The sequence below is a fragment of the Centroberyx affinis genome, unplaced genomic scaffold, assembly GCF_046629955.1.
Source record: "Centroberyx affinis isolate AG114_WGS23_722 - 3 ecotype Tasmania unplaced genomic scaffold, CSIRO-AGI_Caff_v1 ptg000900l_1, whole genome shotgun sequence".
NCBI classification, from domain to species: domain Eukaryota; kingdom Metazoa; phylum Chordata; class Actinopteri; order Beryciformes; family Berycidae; genus Centroberyx; species Centroberyx affinis.
The window spans coordinates 1-25,529 of NW_027279486.1; the positions used below are offsets into that span (position 1 = coordinate 1).

The following is a 25,529-nucleotide window of genomic DNA, read 5'->3' on the forward strand; positions in this document are numbered from 1 at the left end:
TACACTATCGGGTAAGTGATTCATAGTGAGGTGTCGGACTGAAAATGATGTATGTGATGCACAGTTCAATATTGCCCATTGTTAGAAGGTCATAACTAGAGGGTAGATCTCCAGAAACACGTATTGTATATATCCAGCTCTTCCGCATGCATTAACATTTGCTGTCAGTGCTGCCTCATAATCTAAGATACAGCAAAAGCACGAATTGTTCCTTGCAAAAAACAACAGAAAGAAGAGCCTTTCTCCACTAGAGAGAAAACAACTAAGCGGTATAATAAGGAAACACACAACCACTGGTGCTAATGACAGTTGTTAGAAACAGTCGAGGAAATCAATATGACGAAATCATAAGACGAATGTACTAATTCACCAACAAACAGAGAGATGCTGGACAAACAGGAATGCATTCTACCAAAACAGAAAGAAAGGGAAAAAAAAAATGGAGAAAGAAATGGACCTGGAAGATAGAGCGGGATACTGGACTTCAGAATGAAGTTAAGGAGGAAAGAGAAAAACCAGAGCTCTATGTAATCCAATCTTTAAGAATCAAATCATAATTGATGAAGTAAATTAATTTGGCTGAAGACCATTGGTAAATAACAGAAAGAGAGAGAGAGAGAAAGAGAGAGAGAGAGAGAGAGAAACATTGACGTCACTCAGGCTAGGGTGCTTCTCACATTCTCATCTGCATAAAGATCACGTGCGTAGGCAAAGCATTACCTACCTTCCATTTCAATCAGTGACACGTATGCAATATCAACAAAAAAAGGAAAGAAAGAAAAAAGAAAAAAGGAGAAAGGAATGTTCTCCGCAGCGAAATGGGAAAAAGACAATGACCTCTTTTAGTATCAAAGCTACATATTTGTCCAGAGACTAAGGAGAAATAAACAAACCAAAAACGAAAAAACTAAAGAAAATGGAGGGGGAGTGGGGAGAGGGAGGGGGGGGGGGGGGGACCCAGGTGGAATTCAAATCAAACTAAAAAATTAGAAACAAAGGATGAATCTATACACTACATGATTTGCTGTCTTTTTCGCTTGTACAAATGCAGCCATATTTGTATCAAAAGGGGGAAAGGAGAGAGGTAAAGTGGATAGAGTTCATTATTATATTAGTGGAAATCCATATAGAGTAGAGTAGCTAGAGGGAAGGAGGGAGGGAAGGAAGGGAGGAGGAGGAGGAGGGCATGCAGAGCTGGCAGATGACAAAGATATGGGGGGAAGAGAATGCCAGGACGACAAGAGTGAGACGTGAGTCACACATGACACAGATGAACAGGTACGGGGGGGGGGGGGGGGGGGGGGGGGCAGTGTGTCGGAGGGGCAGTCACTGCTAAAATGGACAAACTATTGAGTCAGCACATTTGAAAGGGACCCCAGTCACATTTTGGCCTGGGTGTTCTCCAGCAACAGCGCAACACCCCTTCTCAAGTCTTTTATTTGGACGTCGGCCCAGCTTTCTTCTAGGCAATCGTTTTTTCATTTTTTTTTATTTATTCAATGAATGCACGGGTATTGTAAGCGGGAGCCTTAGGGAGCTCGGTCAATTCTACTGTATAAACTGCGAAGAGGGAGCTCACATTCAAAATGGCTTGGGTCCCTTTAAAAATACCAACGTTCATAAATGTGTGAGTTGTACGATTTAATTTTCAAGATTGCGCTGACTCCATGTACTTGCGTTTGAAGTGTTTGCAGACATCCATTAATAATAAGCAAGAGGACTACTACAGGAGCACAAACTGAGATGTAAAGGATAGATAGAAAACCAGAGCTGCTGTACAGTCCGTGTGCTAAACCACAGCACTGCTACAGAACCATCAGGCCTCTGTTGGATCTAGTTCAGACATAACCATCCTCCTGTGCAAACAGGGTGACTGAGACTTCTGGTTGGCGATTTAAAAAAAAAAAAAGAGAAGATTTCAGCTTTTGGTGGAGATTAACAAGAGTGGCAACGTCACCTTGCGCTACAAAGATGCTGCTGAAAATTTGAGCCAATCAAACGCTCCCCTTTCACTACATCCCCACTGAGTGGCTCAAATCTACATCAGACTGATCACAGAGACCTCCCTTGCCATTCTCCACTGGCCTTGAACAAACAAGAGTAGAAATGAACGTCAGGGACAGAAGAGATACTGCCACCTAGGGGCAACATGCAGATCAACATGGTAAAGTGAAACAGTACAGTAGAGAGGGGCTTGTCTATGAACTCCTGCTGGTTTGACAGGAGCCGCTCTGACTTCCGGAGGAGAAGAGGATCTATCACTGAGCAGAGCATGTGCTTGAAAGAAAGACAACTGTATTGACAAGAAGAAACTATGACACATACCCAGTTAACCTACTTGGTCCGGTTCCAAAGCATATGAGTGCTTTTTACATAAACGAGACAGAAAAGTTTGGGCATTTATTCATGGGTAAGTACCACTTAAAATCGATAAGAAAACAAAAAAGCAGAAAAGTACAGTAATGAATGAGACAAGCAGGGAGAGAGGGAGATAGATAGATAGATAGATAGAGAGAGAGAGGGGGAGAGAGAGAGAGAGAGAGAGAGAGAGAGAGAGAGCAGGTGAGACCTTCTCATAGACACATGCAAGCTGGAGGAGGAAATAGGAGACAGCATTGCTAAATCATTTCTCTGGAGGGAATGCCTACAGGCTGATTGCAGCCCATTTAGTTGCTTATTCAGCAGTGAAAAATTATTACACTAGCTATCCCTTTGGTCTAAGTGATGCCTTTTGTTTGGTTAGTGAGGCTGGCAGTTTTATTCCAACACAATGACTGTTAGTCCAGCTCTAATGATCCATTTACAGTATGGGAGAGCAGGGTTGTTTCCATAATAGTGGACAGTGATTTAAAACACAACGCAGCCAGCCTCTCTTAGTCAATCAGAGACTAACAGAAGTGGTTACCATTTCAAAGGAGCCAAAACATGGGAGCCGTTCCAAATGGGATAGTTAGAGAGGAGCATAAGTATGAAAAATAACACATTCTGTGATTGTATTGTGAACAGGTTGTAGTGTAAGCTTCACTGTGAAGCGGGAACTGTCGTCTTCATATTGTGTTTTTAGTCAACTTTGGCAATGGAAATCCCAGTATGCTTCACTGTTTTAAGAATAGAGCTCCGTGCATAATGCCTGCGCCGCTAAAAGGCCGTATTCTGGGGCATGATGTGGAGGCAGAGCAGTTCAGCACAGTCCTGTAACAAAGGTCACATCAGCAGATACAGCTGACGCCTGGAAGAGCTGCCACTCTAACAATACTAAACTGCACTTTGTAACTTCCTGTGCACTTTTTGTTCTGGTACATTTTGGTATGCTGGGATCAAGACTGATACCTTTGCATCTGCTAATTGGATTAGTCAGTTCAAGGTGGTATCGCAGATTGCTATCACTTTAAAGCACTATCAAAAGTCTGATCCTGACTCTGGCAACATTCTGCTAATTAAGACTTATCTGCAGGATAACTTAGAAGTTCTCATGCCTAATAAATTCTAATAAGGATTTTTCATGCGTCTCACTTTTTGATATTTCTTCGCGTACGAGGACCTTTGAGGGGGAAGCAAATGTTTGAAGTAGTCATACCTGTCCCTGGCTCAACTGACTGTGAATTTTTTGACTCATGCCTTAGCAGGCAACCGCTGGGAAGAAACAACAGATTTTGTTGCCCGTTCATTTGGAAACATTGCGTGCCTGTGCTGCTCATATTTTCATTGGAGGCTACATATGGCATGCTAATGCTGTGCTGTGACTCAGAGGACCTGTCCTCGATAGAAACACTAGAACCTTCTTCCCTTTGCTCCCTCCCTCTGTTACCAGAAAACAACAACAACAACAAAAAAACAAGATGGCAGAGGAGTCAAAGAGAGCCAGAAACAAAGCAGCAGCAGCAGTAAGTGTTACACAGGACAAGAGTGCCTTTTACACGTCAACAATTAAAAAAACAAAACAAAACTGGCCTACAAACTAAGAATAACCACAAAAAAAAGAAAAAAAAAGAGAGAAATCTTTTAATACCAAAATCAAAGAAGAGGAGAATTCATGTCAACCAACACAAAAAGAGTAAGATAAAACTCAAGTTCATCTGAGGAAACTGTGGCAGATACCGTTGGGGTGGGTGGGGGGTTTGGGGGGAGCTAGGGAGGGGGGGGGGGGGGGCAAAATAGAGGAGATTACATACATCGTGCCCTTTCTCGCCCTCGGCGGCGTGGTTGAGTCTGCCCGCCTTGCCGTTGCGGCTGCGCTGGCTGTGGTGCCCGTTGTGCCATGTGGTGGGACTGTTGGGGCCCGGGGACAGCGAGGTGCTGGACGCCTTGTGTCCGTCTGTCTTGTGCTTGGAGTTCAGTCTGGAGGGAGCAGAGAGACACGCTTAACAAAACCACAGGAACCCCACTTCCCCAAGGAGAGCAAAGTCCATCCTAACAAGCCGTTTAGTCCCACTTTCCAGACGTAAAGGGGGCATTAAGTCATCTATGACTCCTATTGACCTTTGTTGGTGACCACTAAGAACTGCCACCCCCGACTCCTCTCACCCCGCCTGCCCCCCTTGAGCTACGGTGGCCTGCAGTTGACACAAATGATTGGTGTGTCTTGTAAGTCCAATGGGCGGGGCATTTTTGTTCCAGTATGCGCTGGAAAGTGAGTTTTGAAAGCCAGAAATCTCAGCACCTGGCAAAGTAATTGTTGAGTCACTGGTATGAACAATAACCTTATCAACCCTCCACAGACATGATGGTCATTTTGTGCTATGGGGCAGTAAAAATCTAACTTATTGCCCTTTTATAATCTCATTTATCTCAAAACAAGTGAAAGATTCTCCCAACGTGGCAAGACAATTTCACTTGTTTCCAATGCAGTTCAACTCATTTAAGGAATTTTCTGGAAACACGTGTCAGTATCTTTAAAAAAGACAGAATGAGGTATCAGTAAAATGATGCTGGATTCCAGAAATGTCTTGAAACGAGTTGATGTGCATCAGAAACAGGTGAAATTATCTCAACCCATTGGCAGATATATTCATGTCTTTTAACAAAAATACGTTATTTTAAGACGCAACACTATATTAAATGACTTGCTAAGATGGATATTTTTTGCACTGAGCTCAAATCGTGCAGGGTGGAAAATCACAGGCGTTTAATGGGGGTTATTATAAGACGTGCTGAGGAGCTCCATTTGTATCCTAATCTATCCCCCGAGGATCGAGAATAAATGATTGCGGGGAGAGACTGACAGTCACCACAGCAACTGCTCTATATTCAGGAGAGAAATATCACTGTGTGTGACACGGCTTGGTGTATGCGTGCATGTATTTATGAAATGTGTGTGTGGAGAAGTGTGTACCTGGCTGGAGACTTGGAGGTGCTGCGGGTGGAGGACAGCGAGGCGCTACGGGAGCTACAGCAGCTGCCTCGACGCTGAGACCGCCTGCTGGGGGACTCACCGGGGGACCTGTTGGATGGACACGCACATACACACACACACACACACACACACAAATTCCATGTGTATGTACGAACACAAGACCAGCACACACACCACGATGAGCTCAGTAGTCAATATGTATTCCCATGATATGTAAAACACTTCATGCACTGCCAAACAGTTTCAATATATATTCTAATCAAGACAGGGTGCAATGTATAGGATGGAAATTGTGTTTGAAGTCACAAGACGCACTCAGTGCTTTACATTGTTTTGTATTCTATGTGAGTCTGAGCCGGAGATAATGGGTGTAAAATACCAATATAAATTTATGAGAGACTGAACGTGATTGCAGTTGTACCCATTGTTGTAGACTGAGACTATTGTTCACTGTTTATTTCCCTCTGTGCAGAGGACTGGCTGTGCTGAACACATTCTCCCTGCATGCTGTATATGCGCCTCAACTATTACTCATAACCAATTTGCAAATATGTTATCTTTTCTTACAGTGTGAGGAAGAAAATGACTTCTTGTCAACTCGACGCTAACATGTAAAGGGTATTATCAGGGAGAGCCTCATTTTGATGGAGCAGGGAGGTGATTCTAAATGGGAAAAGCAGCGTGTGTGTGTCTTACCTCTTTTTCTGTTTGTTCTTGTCTTTGTGTTTGTTCTTTGGGCTGCCCGATCTGAAACAAACGCCACAAGTAAGATAATGAAACCTGTTGTACAAGAAAGCACTGAAAATATACATTCCCATTGCAAATACAGCTCAGTGCATTACTCACTGCAATCCATGAGCAGAAATGACTTCAAGCAATAATGCAGACTTACATAAGTAAACTAATTTACAGCATAATGCCTTGACGTACAGAACAATGGACAATGCTGTTTACAGTGGCGGTCCAGTTATGATATTTTCTGTTTCATACACACCTGTATCTCCTCTTTCTCCTAGAACCAGATGCGGATCTACAAAGATAAAAAAAAAAAAACACCACACCACAGCCGTTATTATGATGTTATCGTGAGAGCGCGACACGCCGTTATACTCAATTTAAGAATTCATATATGCTATTCCTCTGGACCGGGATATTTGTAAACATAAACAAATCTCCCCCGATGCTACACACCGCCGAACCAAGACTCTAATCTGTGTTGTCATCGAGCCACGCGCCATGGAGCACCTCCAATGAATATGGACGCGGAGGAAAAAAAAACACAGTCACTGAATGTGTGTGAGCTTTCCCACTCAAATGAGCTTCATTTTATAGCAGTGAGTGTGTTTAGCTACACAGTATTCCTGATGATAGCTCTTATTAAGGTCATATTTGGGATAAGATGTTTATATCCATCCGATCACAAATATCCCTCTACACATAAATAAACAGAACCTTTCAAATATTACAAAAACAGAAAGCCAGTGGTAAATAGGATAAGGTATTAACATGCTTCAGTAGCCCTGCTAATGTCTGCATATCACAGCTATTACACTTCGGCTTCTCATGGTCAGAATATGAGTATGTTCAGGTTACTGTGAACAGGATTTTCATGTGGCAATATTTCAGTATCACACTATTAATGATGTACATGTGAACACGCTCAGTGCCAACCAATCTGAAACAAACGTATCCATATTTGCAAAGATTTCCCTGGGGTGCTCTCACCGCCGGCTTTCCAATTGGTTTTCTAGACACTGCTCCTTCTTACAAATGAGGAACTCTAAACGTTTAGCACTGAAATTCAGCGGCATTCCCCTTTAACCGTGTATTGAACATAATGAGGGGGAGGATGGCCATTCCTCGGTCCTCAGCGTCGGATTGACACATCACCTCCACATCACTTTTACCCTCATTGCAGTTTCCATGGTGATTAGTCAGACTGGTCTCTGAGAGTTGTTGCTATTTTCCTAAAGAGCCCTACATCTCTCCGCTGCTATTCTACACACCTACAACATGCGGCGGAGTGGGAGGGAGGGAGGGAGGGAGGGAGCGGCGGCTGTGTTGATTTGCCATGGCTCAGTGAGAGAGGGGTAATAAAGCTGTCAAGGTAATGTATATGGCTGATATGTGACTTAGTGCTGTGGCACCAGTAGCAGCCCCTGTTTCCCCACTGGAGGGAATCAACTGGGGAGCCTTGTTCTGGAGAGCTCATTATTCTCCCCCTCTCCTCTCTCTCACACACACCGCCTCCCCTAACACTGTGGTCACAGTTAAATCCCTCACCTAACCTGCTACCGCAAGGACAGATGGATAGTATATGGCCCCACGGAAGATGAATATGGATTCAAATGGGCACGAGCCCAACCCGGAGCTATTATGTAAAGCGAGCTGCGTATTATAAACAGCCAACGGTATGGATTGTGCTGTATTGGATCGCAGTAATCTCCGCCCCCTCCTACTGTGTGCCTCCAAAGGAGTCTAGCATCAAGGCAGGCCGGCTCCTGTCTCTGGGGAGGAACCCCCGCACGCTGTTTCTCCCCTTTGCCTTGTCTATACATTATTCATACATCAACAATACCTGCAATGCAGAGCAGCTTTGGAGTTATCTGAGGATGGGAGAGAGAGGTGGGGACCAGGGGGAGAGGGCGAGGCAGACTTGGGTACGCGTGGATGGATGGGAGGCGGGAAACGAGAGCGGGGCCAGTGCAGTGATGCTCAGCAATTTGGTGAGAGGCTCATTTTTCTTGTATTGCGCGCCCCCGTACAGGCCCAGTTATTAGAGGAACACATCTCGCCCCGCTCCCCCCCCAGTCAGACTGAGAGAGAGAGAGGAGTTGGAGGAGGAGTGCACTCTTTACAATTGCTTATTGTCTTTATGATATCCCTAGGCACTGCAGAGGTATTTGTTGATGAGCTCTCTCTCTCTCATCTTCTGCCTCTTTCTCTCTCTCTTATCCCCCTCTTTCTTTCGTTCTCATTCTGCACTTACGCTATGATTATTGCATTGTTGGCACAAGAGGCGAAGAAAGACAACAGGGAAATGTAAGCAACATTATTTCGGGGAGAAGTATTAAATACCATCCGTAATGAAAGGAGAGGGGTGATATTTTTTAATATACCCCTCACAGTGCCTCTATTTCCCTATCAGTGTGAAGGTTGCTCTGTAGAATATGATGACGCATCCGTGAGGCCTTCATTGCATCACTGTGCACTCTTTATATTTCAGATAAACGACACGTCAACAAACTGTGACTCTATCTCTGCATTCTGAGGACGACTGATGTCAAACCCTTAAAGACTCGGAGTCTGTCTCGTAACGACGCGTCTCTGATGGCACACACACGCTGTACATACACACATCCGCTCACCTGTCTCGCTTGTGTTTCTTCCCACTCTTCTTCTTCTTCTCTCTGCGAGTGGGTGAGGAGCTGTCAAACCTATGGATGGAGGGGGAGAGAGAGAGAGAGAAATTTCTCATGGCCCGATTGCGAACTGAGCCTCAGCACGCCTCTAAGATTTGGCTTCTCACACATTATTGCGTTATATTGCATTACACCTCAAAGGGGCTCATTGTTGGCGAATACTACAGTAGATCAGCTGATTTTCTTCACCGAGGATCTCTTTGTCTGCAGCTCTATTCACCTCTCTGCCTTTCTCTTCTCTTTCCTGGCTGCAGCACCACTTTACTTTTTCCTCTCTCTCTCATTCTCTCCCTCACTCTCCTTTCGCTGACCTCGTCAAAAGAATAAAAAGGAAGACATGCCTGCAACGCTCTCCTAATCACTCCTAACAGGATTCCTCTCTCTCTCTCTCTCCACAATTGCAATATCTGATGGCACGCTCGCAACGTTCACGGGAAAATAATTGGAATTTCCAATTAAACCACAACAAAAACCACAGCATAATTATTCTGTCAACGAGGAAAGAAAAGGGAGAAAAATCAGACCACTTCATCAGTACAAGCCACTTCCACTCACCGACTCCTTCGGCGGCCAGATTTCTTCTTCTTCCTCTTCTTTGGACGAGGGGATGGAGAGCTGCTTGATTTCCTCTTCACTCTGAATTGGCCGGAGACAGAGAGAAAGAGAGGGAGAGAGAGAGAGAGGCAGAAATAAATTGCAAGGGCTTGTTATTGGAATAATCTTCACTCCAAAGAATAAAATCATGATTATAGTTATTTGCTGCCGTGCCGATAACAAGGAAAACCACATATCAACACCACAAATCTATTTTCTCATTTCCTCTATTTGCTCTGCCATAACCCGCAATATGCGCTCATACAAAACAGGAAATCGCTTCAAGGAGATCACGCATACGTTTAATCTTTTCTGGGAACTGACACACGAGGAAAACACAATCTAATTGACCTCTTGTATATTGGGTTTTCAAACATAAATAATAATGAGCGCGTGTCTCCGGGAGCATGCTGAATACTGAGCGGCGTGAGCTTAGCTAGTGGGTTTGAAGAGCACTCTAAACCTCTAAACCAGGTTATTCTTTATAGATATTATCAAAAGAAACATCCAAAGGCCATGCGAAGGAGCAAAATGGATGGCTGATTCGATTTACCACTCGAGAAGCAAGAGGCTGTCATCACCAGTGTGTGTGTGTGTGTGTGTGTATACATGTGTGTTTGTGCGTGTGTGTGTGTTACCTGTGCTCACTGTGGTAATACTGGTCATAGTCTCCTTCCTCATAGCCGACCAACTCTGGGTCACCTTCGTATTTGTCGTCATGCTCATAGTGCAGGTGGTTGACCCTGAATGCACAAGGGTCAAGGGTCAAATGGGCAAAAATAAAGTATGTATATATATACAGTATGTATGTATGTATGTATGTATGTATTATGAGTAGGAGGAGTAATAACACACTGTATATGCATGGTCAAAGACTATTTGCAAATAATTCTCATAAGAGACTTCATAGTGACAGTCTAAACCTTTTCACCCTCATTGTAATGCCATAAAGTATGTAGCTCCACCCACCCATCTGGCACATAATGTGGGTGAAAAAAAAACATGAAGTATATGAAAATACCATTTGATCCAAGCCTACAGTATATATGGCACAGACTTAACACGGATGCCTCTATGTGACTGAGGCTGGATACAGGCATTTTCAATCGTTCATAAAACCAGTTGTCAGAATATCATCTACTCTCACACTCTTACATCTCAACAGCTCATGGGATCCATATCTTCCCCCTTCTTTCTCACACACACACACACACACACACACACACACACACACAGACAGATGGCAGCACCCTCCTCCCTAATCCTCCCTTCCTTCCCCTCTATTCCCTTCCCTCGCATGTGCCCTCCTCCCATCCAACCGGATCTGACCTTGCTGATGCCACGCGGGGGGAAGAAACCGAGGAAAACACGCCACACTGATTATTTAGACTCGCGCAGTTCCGTCTCTGTCTGTCCCTGTCACAGCCTGGAATAGTTACAACCGTAGTAAGTCACGCTCTGGGCTTTCTACGGTGTACATAGTGACATAGCATATGGAAGCATATGTAGAGATTACTGGGATTGGAGCAATGATGACAGAGACATAACCTCCGTGACTATGCAGGCAGCCTCCATTAGTAAGAGAGAGATGAAAACGGGCAGGAGTAGTCAGACGAAAGGAGTAAAGCGACAAAGGACTGAATAGCTATAAAAGGAAAGGATAGTGCTTCTCTAGTAAAGGAGGAGATCAAACACAACAGGGGCGCACGATCAGGGGGAATTTTACCTCGTTTCTTCAGATCAAGAGGGAAAGGAGGGGTGGTGAAGAAAGAGAGAGAGAGGGAGGGAAGCAGGAAAGGAGGTCTGTGTTCGTAGCAAGTGGTGTGAAGTATCTGGAAGAGGAGTGTGTAGTGGCTTGAACAGGGCCGGGCCTGTCTGTTTGTTAGGAAGAGACGGGCAACAGAGCCCTTAATTGGCTGAGCACCACTGGGCACAGCAGGGATGCCAAGTACCAGCAAAATAACCTCACTTCACACTGATAGCCTTTTCCGCACACACATATACACATGCACAGAAGGCCGCGCAAACACACACGTGTGCGTGCCCACATACACACTCACAGACACACAGTCCAATGAATAAACATGCATGTTAATTTTCAGCCATGAAATCATTTCAAGAAGTAGCTTGAACAACAACAACAGTCTCAGAAAGCAGAATCAATTGAGGATAGAAGTAAACAACTTTAGGCAGCGTGGGTGAGACAGAGGGTTCAGATCAGAGTTGGCATCTTAATAGAGTTGGAAACTCTGTCTATGAGTGAATATAGGCTAGATGGCATTTCAAATAAATCATACACAGCAAGTCGATGGCACTCACTTTACCATTTGAGGGCCGTTTAATTGATGAACAGCGAGCTGGAGGAGGAGAGGGAGACACATTTACGCTTGAGGTACCGATGCCCTGTGGCACATTGTTCTGGCACAATTAGGGGGGATTTTCTGTACTGTAGAGAAAATTGCAAAAGCTGTACTGTATTTAGTTTCTAAAGTAAAAAGAAAAGTCACTGGATGATGAGACATGTGTTGGATAAACTTAAATGTAAAATCTCAATGCTTCCAGTCTTTGTGCCTTTTTGCCTATGATTAGCATCTCTGTATACATTAGGTGCGTAAATGAAGCACACGGCCAAATAGAGCAATTACCAACAATCAAAACTATCTTGTGCCCCCAATGCTGAGTCATTAGTGATAAATCAACTAATTCCCCACCCTGTCTCTGACTCTTAATTGATGACAGGCTCCAATATGTTGGAGACATCTGCCCGGCCCGGTCGTGATCAAGACAGCATCCCTGTTAGGCAGATGAGTGAGTGTCTCTGTGCCTAATGGCGGCCTGGTGAGGCAAGAGGCTCACTAATTCAGCCACTGTCCCTGGGACCTGGCAGTGATGGACTGTGGCCACGGCTCTCCTCAGGGCTGCAGCACAAAGCAGTGCAGCTCATTCATATCCCCTGCCCAGACAGCCACTCTGCCAGCGAAGGGCCGGATATATTTCTATTGCCGCAAAGAGTTATAGTTTGTTATTCTGGAGGCGGGTAGGTGGAGGTCGGGCTGAGTGCTCTTCAGTATGAGGGTGGGGGTAAAGCTAGCTGCTTTATGGCGGCCATAGTAAGATGAAAGATTGATCAGGCTGGAAATTTAAGATGAGATAGAGCAGAGCTCAGCAGATCAATTCCGTAATCCTGCGGGGAAAACGACGTCTTGGATGCATTCTAACTCGATACGCGTCCGACAACAAAGAATAACACATCAGTTTTGTGTTGAAATGAAAGATGTTTCTGCTTCATAATGAAGAAATGTTGGTCTCCAGCAGTTTCTCAGTGAATGGATAGGGAAGCCCAGGGTCAGTTTCCACATTGATCCTGCTCTGATCGGACAGCCAAGATGTTTAAGCCCGGACCGCTCGGAGAGGCTTTACACACCGCATTCTTTCTCTCTCTCTCTCTCTCTCCGTTCCCATCCATTCTGTAGGAAATCAATGTGGGACATCGGTAAACAGAGTTATGAGCTGGCACAGCCATGCTTACTGCTGGCTGTTTATTGCTAGTGTGTAAGAGTATTAAGCTGCGGCTGTGGGGCCTGGCCTGTCAATAGAGCTAGTCCCTGCGGAAAAGATGGCCTCTGAGTAAAACCTCCCAACTGAGCAAACACACAGGCAGCAGTATAGCTGAGATCATGATGGAGCCTACCCCCCCTTTCTTTTCATTTTACATTTTAATTCAAGTTCATTTTTATGTCATTATTTTAGTATGTACTTTTGTGAAACTATGTGGAACCTGTCCACTCGCTAAAAGTGCACACTCACTGAGTAAGTAGACAGTAAATTCTTTCTTTTTCAGATTCAAACATTTATTAAAGTGTGCTTCCAGAAATGTAATAGCTTTAATGTAAAATGTGTTACATTTTCAAATGTTTCCCTAAAATGTAACATATACCTATGCTTAAGCATTAAACTTGAATGGGAATGCACCAGTCTAATGCATTGATATGGAGCAGACCATAAAAAAACTGGCCATCAACCAATGAGGACCTTTTTATGTGATCTGATTCACTGACATGAACTGATTAAGCCAAACATGGCGCAAACTTGATTTCAAATATTCCACTTCCACTGCTGCAAAACCTTTATGTGAAACAGTAGTTAAACTTAAACTTAGTAAAATAAGAAGTTTGAAATGATTCACTTATGTTGCTATTCCTATATTTGAAAGCACTTCACATCATCATTTTCTATCTTCGAATTATATAAAAACACTCACAAACATTAATTGTAGAAACGTATTTAGGTCAATTTTGCTAAACATTCCATCAGAAAACGGTGTTTCAGACCACTTTAGATGGCCGAAATGCTTTTGTATACAAAGGATTCCTCACTCTTCAGAGTCAAAACCATCATACTTGGGCTGGTATTGAAACAGAAGCAAAATCTAGTTATAAAAGATAATTAAGTCTGCGTGGATTGGTACAATTGGGTATTCAGAACCAGTATTGGCAATGAAAAAGTGGCATAGACAAACTACCACTGGTCACCTAATTAAGTGATGGGTCTATAGCAGGCTGCATTCAGATGAAAGAAATGTGTGAGACTGTATGGTTCTTTTTCACTGACACTATATAAGATCTCCAGTTTACAACATATTCATAACATCTGAAAAACAGCCTCATAACAGCTGCATGTTGGAGTTCAGGCTAAGTGTTGCCATCTTTCATTATCTTTGTTGTTTGTTTCCATTTTCAGTCAAGAAAATCCATTCGGCAAAAGATTGATTAATTTCATTCAACACCCCCAACAACATAATAAATTAGTTAACAGTCAGTGGGTTTACGTTAGCTATAATTGCATGGAGGAAAAGACAGTGAATTTATGATTACACATTACAATAAATCTTAACTAATCTAAACATAAGCTTACAGCTTACTAGTTCACCTTCACTTTACCGCTGCCATTTAAACAGTGCGTGGCTGAAAGAAATGATGGAAGTGATAGCGTCCTTCTAGAGTTGTTTTCATTTACAAATACAATTTCTATATTTATTCAGCCACCTGCGTGTCAGGTTGCACAACTGGGAGATTTTTCGCTCAGAGGGCATCTTTTATTCAAGCTGATTAATGCCGGCCACAGCTCGATATAACTTGCTAGTGCTTCAGATCCAGGCACTTCACTTGTAAAGTCAACATTCTGAGCAAAGGGGCCCTAATTACTTCAGATAGAGGTCTGTGTGTGTTTGTGTGTGTGTTTGAGTGTGTGTTTAAGGGTGTGGGTACGTGGTGAGGGGGGGTAACAACTCTGCAAATTACAACCCTCTTCAATTTTCCACACCAAGGCCTTACTCGAGAGGGAATGTTGCAGAATTTGAGGCAAGCTCTGCCACTCCAAATTGACTCGCCCCCAAAAGTACCCTTGAAAGTAAGTGAACTAATGCAAATAGCAAAAAAACAAACAAACAACCCCCCCCCGCCTCCCCCTTCTCTCTCTGTATCTTCGATCTTCCCTTTCTGTCACACCGGTTCTCACGCTATCTTTCCGTGTATTCATCCCCGTCGCTGGCCCTCGTTCCATCCCTCCCTCCCCTTATCATTTCAGTGTGGTCTAGTTAAATGTCAGACACTGGGTGAGGTGCAGGGGAAGAGAGAATCATTAGTCTAGCCTGTGTGACAGGAAGCATCAGAGTCATTACCAGTCATTAGTTCACAGACAGCAGGTCACATCGCCACCGCCACTCCGCTTCACTCCATCATTCACACATAAGACTATGATGGACTGGCTCAGGGAGGGGGGCTCCCACTCCTACACCCTGCTGTCGCTGTTTCTCCTGGTTCTGATGGCTAAAGCAGTGGCCTTTGTGTGGGTGAGTGGCTTTTGATGATCTGGACAAAGTTTCACCAAGGATTTATTTCTTTTCCACTCCTGCAACTCAGTCTGTTCTCTCCCTCCCGCCTAGTGCAGAGAGCTAGCGCCAGGCTTCCAACTAAACAAAATGACAATTATCACGCCAATCTTTGCCTCATTACATCGGCTCCCAGCAGAGTTTAGAATTGATTTTAAAATGCCACTGATTATTTTCAAAGCGTCTGGGTTAAACTGTGCCTCGCGTATTCAGGAAGAGGCGTTACTGGTCGAAAACTAGGATGAAAACTAAAATTCATTGTACTTTTGCAATTAGGGCCCCTATGCTTTGGAATGGACTGCCTGAAGACATTAAGCTGGCAGACTATTTATTTTTCATAACCTCTTTTAAAATCAATTTATACTTGCATTTGATATTTATTGCTGCCTAGTTATATAGTGTTCATTTATTATTAGGCATTTGTATTCATTTTGCAATTAATTTAACATCAAGGACACAAACCTCTTTGAATCCCTAATACATCAAGTGAAAAACAAAAGGATGTGCCTGCTTTGGGCCTAATATAGAGGACTATCTGCTGAATACAGAGAGGAAGATGAAGAGGAAGAGTGTATGATTGTACATGTATTTGTGTGTGTGTGTGTGTGAGTGTGTGAGAGAGAGAAAGGAGAGAATGGAAAAGAGTGAAGGTGAATGACAGAAAAACACTGACAATGAAAGAGACAGGCAGGCAGTCGGGCACACACACACACGCACACATACACACGCACACACACATACACACACAGACACACACACTGATGATTGATGTAACTTACATTGGTTGTGTGTGCGAGCCCTCTCTGGTGATAACCCCCTCTTTGTCCATCAGCATCTGTCTGAATGTGCTCACTTTCTGTCGAATCTCCTCCTCTGTGTACCTAAGGATGGATATGGAGACACAACAGAGAAGGCGGTTAGTGGAGGTACACACACACACACACACACACACACACACACACACACACACACTCATTAATAAACTGGGGTTTTGATTACTTGGCTGAGTAGCGAGCAGACAAGGGTGAAGACATCTCAGTGATTACCGACGATTGTGCTGAGGCCAAACAGGCCGATGAAGACACGGAGAACAGGACCAGCGGCTCGTGGAGAACGCAGCGCTGCAGCCGTGGCTAATTGTCATCTGTCATAACTGCCAGATGCTCGCGTAGGAGCCGTGTCGTCCCCTACCGTCACGCGGGCAGGATAGAGTCCGAACAAATGGCGAAGGCTGTCCTCTCGCCGCGCCCTGACCTAATTTACACGCGACAAAGTGATGTATATTCTGATGACTCGCCGTGTCGATCTCCTGCGCGCCCGGCGGGTCCCTTGTTCAGGCCCTGTCTGGATGTCATGTTTTATTCCGCAGGCGAGCAACACAACTCACTGAGAGTAACTACGGGGCAGCATCAGGAGCTGTCCGACGAGCTGAGACAGACAGAACACTGTGGACTACTGCAGTGGCATATGAAAGAAAACACTGTGTCACATTTTAGACCTACTGTATAGCACATTCCTATTTTCTAAATGAGTGAATGAAAGTAAATGAATATCTGGCTTTTTCTGTTTTGATTTTTGATTGTTTTGATTGTGTGGCTTTCAATGAATGCAACAGTAGATATAAGCTTAAACTGCTACAACACTGAAAAGAACAAATATGCTTTTATTTCATTATGACTTTACTTGGTGCAGCACATAATGACTTTAAACACAGTAAAATGTTATAAGCCTACAGTTTTGGGCTACATTCTCCCACAAGTAGCAGCCCCTGACCGCAGGCTGGCCATCCAGGAGTGGTGACAGCTCTGTGTGGAGGACAGCAACAAAACAACCAGCCTGTCCGAACAACCTTGCACACAGGAGGACTCTGGGTTGAATACAACAAGAGAGAGAGAATAAAGCAACTTCTGTCCTGTTCTGTTCTGCTGATTCTCATATGATTCTCATACAGCTGGAAATCTGTTTGCAGCAAGAATGGCTTCATCGTGAATCCTTGAACCACTGACAGTACATGGCCTTTTCAATGCACCGTACACTGAGTTGACCTTCCGATATATTCACATCATCTTCACATTCTGTTCTAGCTGTGATAAGCTGTAATGAGCTACAGAGAGTCAGAGAGAGAGACAGAGAAGAGAGAAAAGGAGGGGGGGAGGAGGGAGGGATGGAGGGAGGGAGGGAGGATGAAGTGAAGCTGTGAAAGTGTGGCCAGGAGCCAGATATCACAGTGTTCGACTGGCTTCAGACCAATACTATTCATGACATAATGTATGTGTCAAACTCAAAAAATACAAAAAACAACAACAATGGATATGTGAAGGATGTCCAGGATGTGACAGAATGGCTCAGATTTAGATACAGAAACCTTAATTATCCCACAATGGAAAACTTAGCTGACCTGCATTCATAGAAAATCAATAATATATAATAATAATACATGTAATATAGCCTTAGAACCCATCAAAGAGGAAATCATTACGGGTCTTTGTGTTCGTGTTTCAGCTCATGTGATATTTTCCTATTTAGTAAGTGATTACAGCTGTAATGTGAGCTCCACTTGCCATTGAGGGAACACAAAGTACTGGGGAGCTGTCCACCAGTCAGTGCTGAAACATGCACTCTCGCTCGACAACAGATTCTCTTTCTCTCTCTCTTAATTGCCAGTCATGGCAGGACAAATTCTATGAGCCGGCTCATAAATTAACCAGCGGCTCATTTCAGTGTGGGAATGGCATTAGTGTGAGGAGTGTTTGCCTTTCTCAGATTAAACATAGCGGCTGATTCCATGTATTCCGAGCCGGGTGCTATCAGCGCACCGACGGCACGGAGAATGAGATTAGGAGAAGTGTGAGGGAGAGGCGATGTTGTTGGAAGATGGCACGACAGAAGCAGGAGCAAGCCGGTGTGACAGCACCATCAGGTCCTGCTGTACAGCAATCTCTCAGCCCAGCAGCTGTCAACTCAGCACAATAGAGGCCACAAACACACACTTTATATTCATGGCTTTCCATGCATGGAGCAGGACCCATCACCATACGTTAGCTGCTCTGTGCATCTGTACGACCCTATAGCGGTCCCTACACGCTTTCAGCTGTCCGGCCTGGATCTGAGAGGGCTGCACAATAGGCAAAGAGGTGAGAGGGCTCCGAATAGACACTCTGCTCTATGCACAAACAGATGCCGGGCTGTAGGGCTCTCTGCTTCACACTGTGCTGATGATGGTGAGGATGTTAGCGCCTGGGGCTGTTTCCGCTGACAGTCCGGCTAAAGACAGAAAAGAGGGGTCATAACCTGGAGCTAGAGCTTCTGTTGACACGCCACCCGGAGAATCTCCTCCTCCTCTTCACCTTCTCTCACCGCCCTGCCACTCGCTTGCTGGGTTCTGTAGCTCGGCAAAGTCTACTGACATAAAGCGCCGCACAGTTCAATTCTTTTTGATTGGTCTACCTTGCTAACCAAAGGCAGTGGGTGTATGCCCAGTGGTGGGCCTTCTTTAACAAAGGGCCTGGGGTTTATGGGCTGAGGGCCAGAAGATCCCCACAGCACCTGAATGACTGCAGGACCTTAGTGAATGTTAGACAGGTTTAGCTACAGGGAACAACTATGGACACAAAGAGTGTCAGTTTAATTCAGTTCATATTGGGAAGAATAGCATCTGAAACAGGACTTAAACAAAGGAGCCCATGTTTATGTAAGACACTAAAAAAATCATTCTCTAATGATAGACAGCTTTTTGAGTTGCGTTGAAGAGAAGTTAGCACAAAAAACAAATCCATCTAAGCTCAGGATCGATATGCATAAATGGCCTCTTATTGAATGTTTGTCAGAGGCTGTTAGGCAGAGCACAGTGAAACATCACATCTCTCATCTGCACATTTAATTAGCACTTCTTGCAGCTGTAAAGGTTGCTGTTTTCTACCCAACACGCCATCTGCTTTACCCTGCGCTGACGCCGCTCCTGATGGCACAGCACAGACCGCTGATTGGAGCGGTCAGTCTTTAGCAAGGCTGGGGGAATTTGTATTCAAATTAAAATGAATGTTAAACTGAGTATGACACGTGTGTATTTTGTGTGTGTGTGAGAGAGTGTGTATGTGTATGAGGTGGGACTGTTCAGAGGCTAGAGTCAGCCAAGTGGAGCCAAATGAAGGCCATTTAGGCAGGCCCATTGCCTGCAGCATGCGGAGTCCCAGTGAGTGGGGCGGAGAGGGACAGGGAACATCGATCAGAGAGAGGGGCTCCCCGCCACCCCCGCCATGAAAAATCACCACGATTAAAGAACCTGATTGGAGTAATTAGACAGCTCCGAGCACCCACAGATTCCCCCCATTAACTCACAATCCTTGGAAATGAATAGTTGTGGCCCAGAGACCATCCTTACGCTGATAGTCATCGATTTGATGGGGCCGTGACGATGTGTGGGGCGCGTGTGTGTGTGTGTGTGCGTGTGAGAGTGCGCACTCCTGCTGACTGCCAGCATTGTCTCTGTGTTTGATGTCTGAGGAGCCTTTTCCACAAGTCGTCCCCAGGCACTGTTGCACACCTATGAAACGCTGCAGCCATCAATCCCACCGCAAAGAGTTCAGTGTCAAAGTGATGCCAATGTAGTTAGTAAGATTGAATGGCTCTGGGAACATGGGAAGGCAAAAAAAGCCCCCACATTTCTATTTCAGGGACCAAATTAAAACGACCTGCAGAGCGCCACGGTGAAATGGTTTAACTCTCAAGTGGAGAGGATTTTCAATTGATGCACTCTTCAGTCATAGATTTTCTGGTTAGATAACAGATACTAGATAGTACCAGACAGAGAGAGAGAGAAAGGAAGAAAGAATACATTTCTCTCGCTACACACAAAGCCATACTTTTCACCTTCCCCACAGTGTAAGCAGATCAATGGATGGAGGAGCACAATCTGCTGTTGCCTCTCTTTGATTGCTCATCTTCTGTCAGACCTCCTGTAACGACAGCATTTGAGGCTGTTTTGTCCAGCGTAGACCTATTATATTGGCCTGGTGACAATGCATAAAATGGGTCATTCTCCCTGAGAGGCTTCCCCTCCAATTTTCCGTCTTAGGACATAGGCTTATAGCCTGTGTCTTATGACACAGGCTTTGGCTGGCAGGAAAACCTCCATCAGAACAGAGGCAGTTTTTGCTCTGGCCTGAGTGGCTCTGAGTGCTTCTCTCTTCATCGGATCCTAGCTGCTCACATCACAACTCTCTCTCAATTCAAAGAGCTTCACTGTGGATGTTACTAAAGCAAACATACAACAGTAGCAGTCAACACATGGGAAATTTAGCTCTCAGCCACAATCATAAATCTTTTCCTTTCTGTCTTACTTTAGCATGTTCTGACTGCTCCAGGTATGAAGCCCAACGTTGTGATGTGTCTTGTTGTTTGTGCCAGTCTACTCTTCTCTACTCCTCCTTAAAACAAAAGGTATTTATTATCCCCCTGCGCACACACACACACCTTATTTTTCTGCTTGGCGAAGCAGGCAGAGTAAATTATCTTCTGCTGCCTCTTATTTCAAATGTTCTTTCCCATTGATGTACGTATACTTACTTGTATGCATGAGCAAGTCCTGGCACCTACATTGTTGTCTACGTGGCCTCTCGGTGACTCTCTAAACCCAATCTGTGTGTGTGTTTGTGTGTGTATGTGTGTTTGTGTGTGTGTGTATGTGTGTTTGTGTGCATGCAGCGTGCATGGGCTTACACAGTGTTGATGTGTGTAAAGACAACCCCAGCAGCCTGCAGTTTGAACTGAGCGAGAGAGTGAGGCCCTGTGAAGAGAGCTCATTAGAGAGCTGAAAAAAAGGCTCTGACTCTCCATAGGGGTTCAAGTCATGCACAATCATTATGGCTCAATTAGCGTGGAAAAACACCCCCGAAGTAGAGTCTGGACCCTTGCACACAGAGCAGTCCCTCAGCTCGGCATCAGTCACTGAGCAACATTATCATTAAGTAGCCAAACTAGCTCCACACTAGGCACTAAAAAGCTCGCCATTTGTTGGAACATTCAGTACATACAGCATCTCCTCCTGCATCATTACACTATACAAGAACTACTTTCCAATAGATCATGTCTGCAAGCTGGCGAGCCAGTTTCATCCTGAACGACCGCATGGCAGCCATTGAAAGCCCTCATGCTGTTCCAGACAGATGAGCTCCTAGTCGTGTATAAATGGCCTGGTGTACGCAACCTCCAACCCACCTAATGTACATAAAAGGGCAGCTTTCCCTGCAGAGGCGGAGCACCCCGAAGTGCCAATAAATGGGGGGGGATGCTGCCAGGCCTTGGATAGCTAAATGAACAGACTCCTTTAATTGCTGAGCTCCTCTAATTGGCTCCCAGGGTGAGGCCATCACTCATGACAGACTATTTATCCTGGTCTTAGCCCTGGAGGGGAGGAAGGCGGGTGCTGGATCAGGGGCTATGTGTGCAGGGAGGAGGGGAGCGCACTGCTGGCGGGGTTAGAGAATGGGGCAGGCGTCCAACCTGCCCCTCAGCCTAATCCTTCACCACGGCCTCAGTCAGGATGGGGACCGGGGGGTGACGCGGAGGCTGAGCCTACTGGCTTAAATCCACAGCAGATGAGAACAGACTCCAGCCACCATTTTAATTGTGTCTAATGCCTGGCATAGCTCTCCCTTCTATCCCTCTGTTTCATCCCTCTCTCTATCCCTTAATCCTGCACACATGCACACGCACTCTCTCATTTAAAGAGGCACATTAGAAATTGGAGGGGCAAGGGAGGCTGTGCTTAGCCAAGCTGGCAAATGAGATTCTCTTTTTATTATAACTTAACAAGATGACTTGAGTCCATCCAGAGCTTTAACACTCGACTGAGTGGTCACTGTCCTTCGAGTTCAACTGTCCGCCAGCCTGGCCTGTGCAGTCTGACGACTGAACACAGCCAGTCAGCACGACTGTCTGGTCTCCATGTATTCTGTCATCATTAGCCAAGCTGCTGGCTGCCACTACACTGCTCCACTACACATTATGACTCTTTTACATTGCTCTTAAACCAGGAGCAAGTAGCTCTACTCCAAGCCAGGAGATGAGCAGAGAAGAGGAGAGGACCTTGACAGATGGCAGCGGTGCCCCTCTTTTTTTTTTTTTTTTTTTTTTTTAAAGTCCAGCAGTTCCCTTTCAGCCACATCAATCTGTCCTAGCTCCACCATTACCCCGCAGCCCTAATGAGGCCCCACTGCCTGACAAGCCCAGCCTTGCTTGGGGAAGGAGGGAGGTATTGAGCGATGGAAAAATGGGTGGAAGAAATGGGGGCTCCAGACAGAGACATATGATAATGCATCCCCCCCTTACTCAAACCCCCCACAGGAGTGCTGACTTAATTTATCTCCCCACCCTGAAATGGGAAGATCAGCAGGGGGAAATGTGGTGATGGAGGCTTGGTGAGATCATAGTGGGCTAAACTGATCAGCTGGAGAGAGGATGCTTAAAAAAATAGAGATAAAAATAGAGATATTGTTTCAGAAATCTGAAAAACAGGTTTTTGATTTCCACAGGCTTTGAATTCCAGCCAGTCATTTTGGACAGAGCAGTTTATATCAAACCAAGCTTGTTGACATTTAAATGTTGACATTCAAGAGTGTACTATGCCACTCATCTCTCTTATCTAACCTTACTGACAAAGGGCACATCACCCATAAGTTGACAGTTGGGATGTTGGCTTGTGGTGGAAAAGTGGAAGAAATCTGCCAGGCTGTCTACAGCTACTTTCTGTAGTCACCATAAAGATTCAGTTAAACCAAAGACAAATATGGTTTGGCAAGACTACTGGCCATGCTTCTCTTATGGTACAAATACAAGCACCACTGCTGCTAACTGCAGGATTCATCTGATAGTCCATCACAGCAACAGTAGTGACAGGCTTGAAAGCTTGCTCAAAATGACCCCTTAGCTCCTTGGAACACGTATTGGTGATTTCAGGATGATGACAGATAAAAGAAAAAAGATGAGTTACAGGCAGCACAGACTGCAATGAAGATAAATCATTGGCCTCAATTTGCATTGACATTGATTACAATTTTCTGAATGGTCCCATATATTTTGCACCGCAGAGCCCTGAGTCCAAGATTTGTGTTTCAACATCCTGCTTATCTGCTTAATGTTAGACACAGTAACATAATAATTATTATAGAATAATAAACTTAACCAAAAAGCACTAATGACTTTGCCCTTATTCAATCAAAGTCCCTCTCTCTAATCTGGCAGGGATTATTAGGCCTTTCTACGTACATGACAAATGTGATGAGTAAAACCTCACGAGGTCTCGGTGGGGAAGTGTGTTTGCACCGCGCCGACACAAGGTCACGGAGCTCGTCATTAATTACCGTCACAGCTAGCCTGGAGTTTGTCTGCGAGCCGCGGTTAGTCGAGCATCGGAGAGCGTGTGTGTGCGCGCGGATCAGCCCCAGAGAAGCCCTGAGATTGTGAAACTAGGAGGATTAGAGCCGTCTCCAGTCACTACGGCAAATTTCCATGGCCATTGCATTAGCACACGCTGAGCTCTCCCTCACTTAGCGCCGGAGGAGATGGAGCATGCTAATGAGGCAGGGCTATCTCCTTCATTGGCTGTCTCTATGGCAACCTCGCCCTAACAACCATTACTGGAGGACAACGCCATCGAAACAGAGTTCAAGAGTTGGCTGCAAACATGCGACGACGCCATAGATCATGCACTATTTATTACGATCTTACGTTTACTAGCTTCTTCTGCAGGGGCTTGTTTTTCTCCTTTCCCCATAATGCGATGAATATGACTTTTGGCAGGTATCAGATTTTTTATGTAATGTTTGGGTACTCAGCCTCCCTGCAGGTACCTGCCAATGTCAAGTTCTCTACTACACAGAGAATGCTTTCATGTCTTGCACTCCAACCCACAGAATTGTCAAAAAAAATTTAAAAAATGAGTGTATCTCTGAAAACGCTAATGTCACTTGACATCAAATACCCAATGCAGCTGGAGTACTTACACGCTTGTTGAAACAACATTTATTCAGTGCACATTTAGCTTGTTTTTTTGTGTTATTTGCTGATCCCATCCACTTACCCCTGCTCCTCCATCATCTCTTGGAGCTCCATACACTTGAGCTCTACCCTCCTCTTCCTCTCATGGTCCAAGATCTCTCTGTGTGGCTTTTTCACCAAGACAGGCTCTGCTTTGGGCTCCTCCTCCTCTTCCTCCTCCTGTTGTCCGTCCTCAGCTTTAGGTCGTAGGACTGGGGTCGGCACCGGCCCTCCCGGTCCTGTGGCTGGCCCCGCCCCCGGGACCGCCGGCTGGGGCACCCCGTTTGCACCGTCCTTAGGGGAGGGCACCCTCGCCTCATCGTACATGGTTGCTGCACTCTGCGAAGATGGAAATGACAAAGAGAGAGGCTAGCTTAACACTAGGAAGGCCAGTGGATTTTGGCAGTCTAAGACAAGGGTTCTCATTTCATGTTATTGTTTTCATGTCACAGACTCCCACACATTAGGCAACAGAACCCAGTTCCATAAGATTTTGTCCATGGAACCCTCATATGGAAATATTTTAGTAAATAGTCATTCTTATGCATTCTCTAATTAGGATAGTTTCGAGTGAATTCAATTATAGTGAAATGAAACTATTCCTCATTTTGCTGGGGACGGTCTACAACCCCATAAAGGACACCTTGCGGTCCCTGGACCCCAATTTGACAACCACTTGTCTAAGAGAAGGCAAAAAAGCTGCCAACTGAAAGCAAATCAAATTTTTATAAAATTAAATTCTGGTTCAAATACATAACTAATTTGACTGTGGGTGTGCTTTATTTGATGTCGGCAAATCGTGCTTGTTACCATTTTCCACTGCTTACCATGTTCAGTAAGATAAAGTAGTGGATGATTGCGAAATTACATGCAGCCATATACAGTCATATGGTTTTCTAAAGCCCCATCACAGCTACATAAGGTAACATCAAGCGTGTTTTGGTTGACGAGTTACCTTGCTACACTGTTCATAACTGAAAAATTAGCTGTTTGTGGTTTGATGTTAACAACTCTGGACAGGCTGCAGTGTTTCTGCCTGAGTTGAGCAGTACCCTTTACAAACAAACACGCGCATATACGCACATATGTGCACGTATGCACACACACACACACACACACACACGCTCACACGCACACACATATACACAGACACAGGTTATTTGGGATCTTGGGCACATGCAGACATGCATCATCAGCGACAGCACTGGCAGCAACTTCTGCTCCATGAGTCAAC

The 25,529-nt window shown here is 44.9% G+C and overlaps 1 protein-coding gene across 1 annotated transcript; it reads right to left on the reverse strand.

Moving 5' to 3' along the window:
* Positions 1-4,172: 4,172 nt before the first annotated feature.
* On the reverse strand, positions 4,173-24,622 carry srrm3 (serine/arginine repetitive matrix 3; the record flags this gene model as incomplete). The annotated part of the gene is made up of 9 exons (XM_071521621.1): positions 24,339-24,622; positions 16,039-16,140; positions 10,008-10,112; positions 9,331-9,411; positions 8,722-8,790; positions 6,348-6,383; positions 6,050-6,100; positions 5,333-5,440; positions 4,173-4,338 (listed from the first exon to the last, which is right to left on the reverse strand). Coding segments are annotated over exons 1-9 (1,002 nt in total), but the record flags the coding sequence as incomplete, so codon positions are not given.
* Between the last annotated feature and the right edge of the window lie 907 nt (positions 24,623-25,529).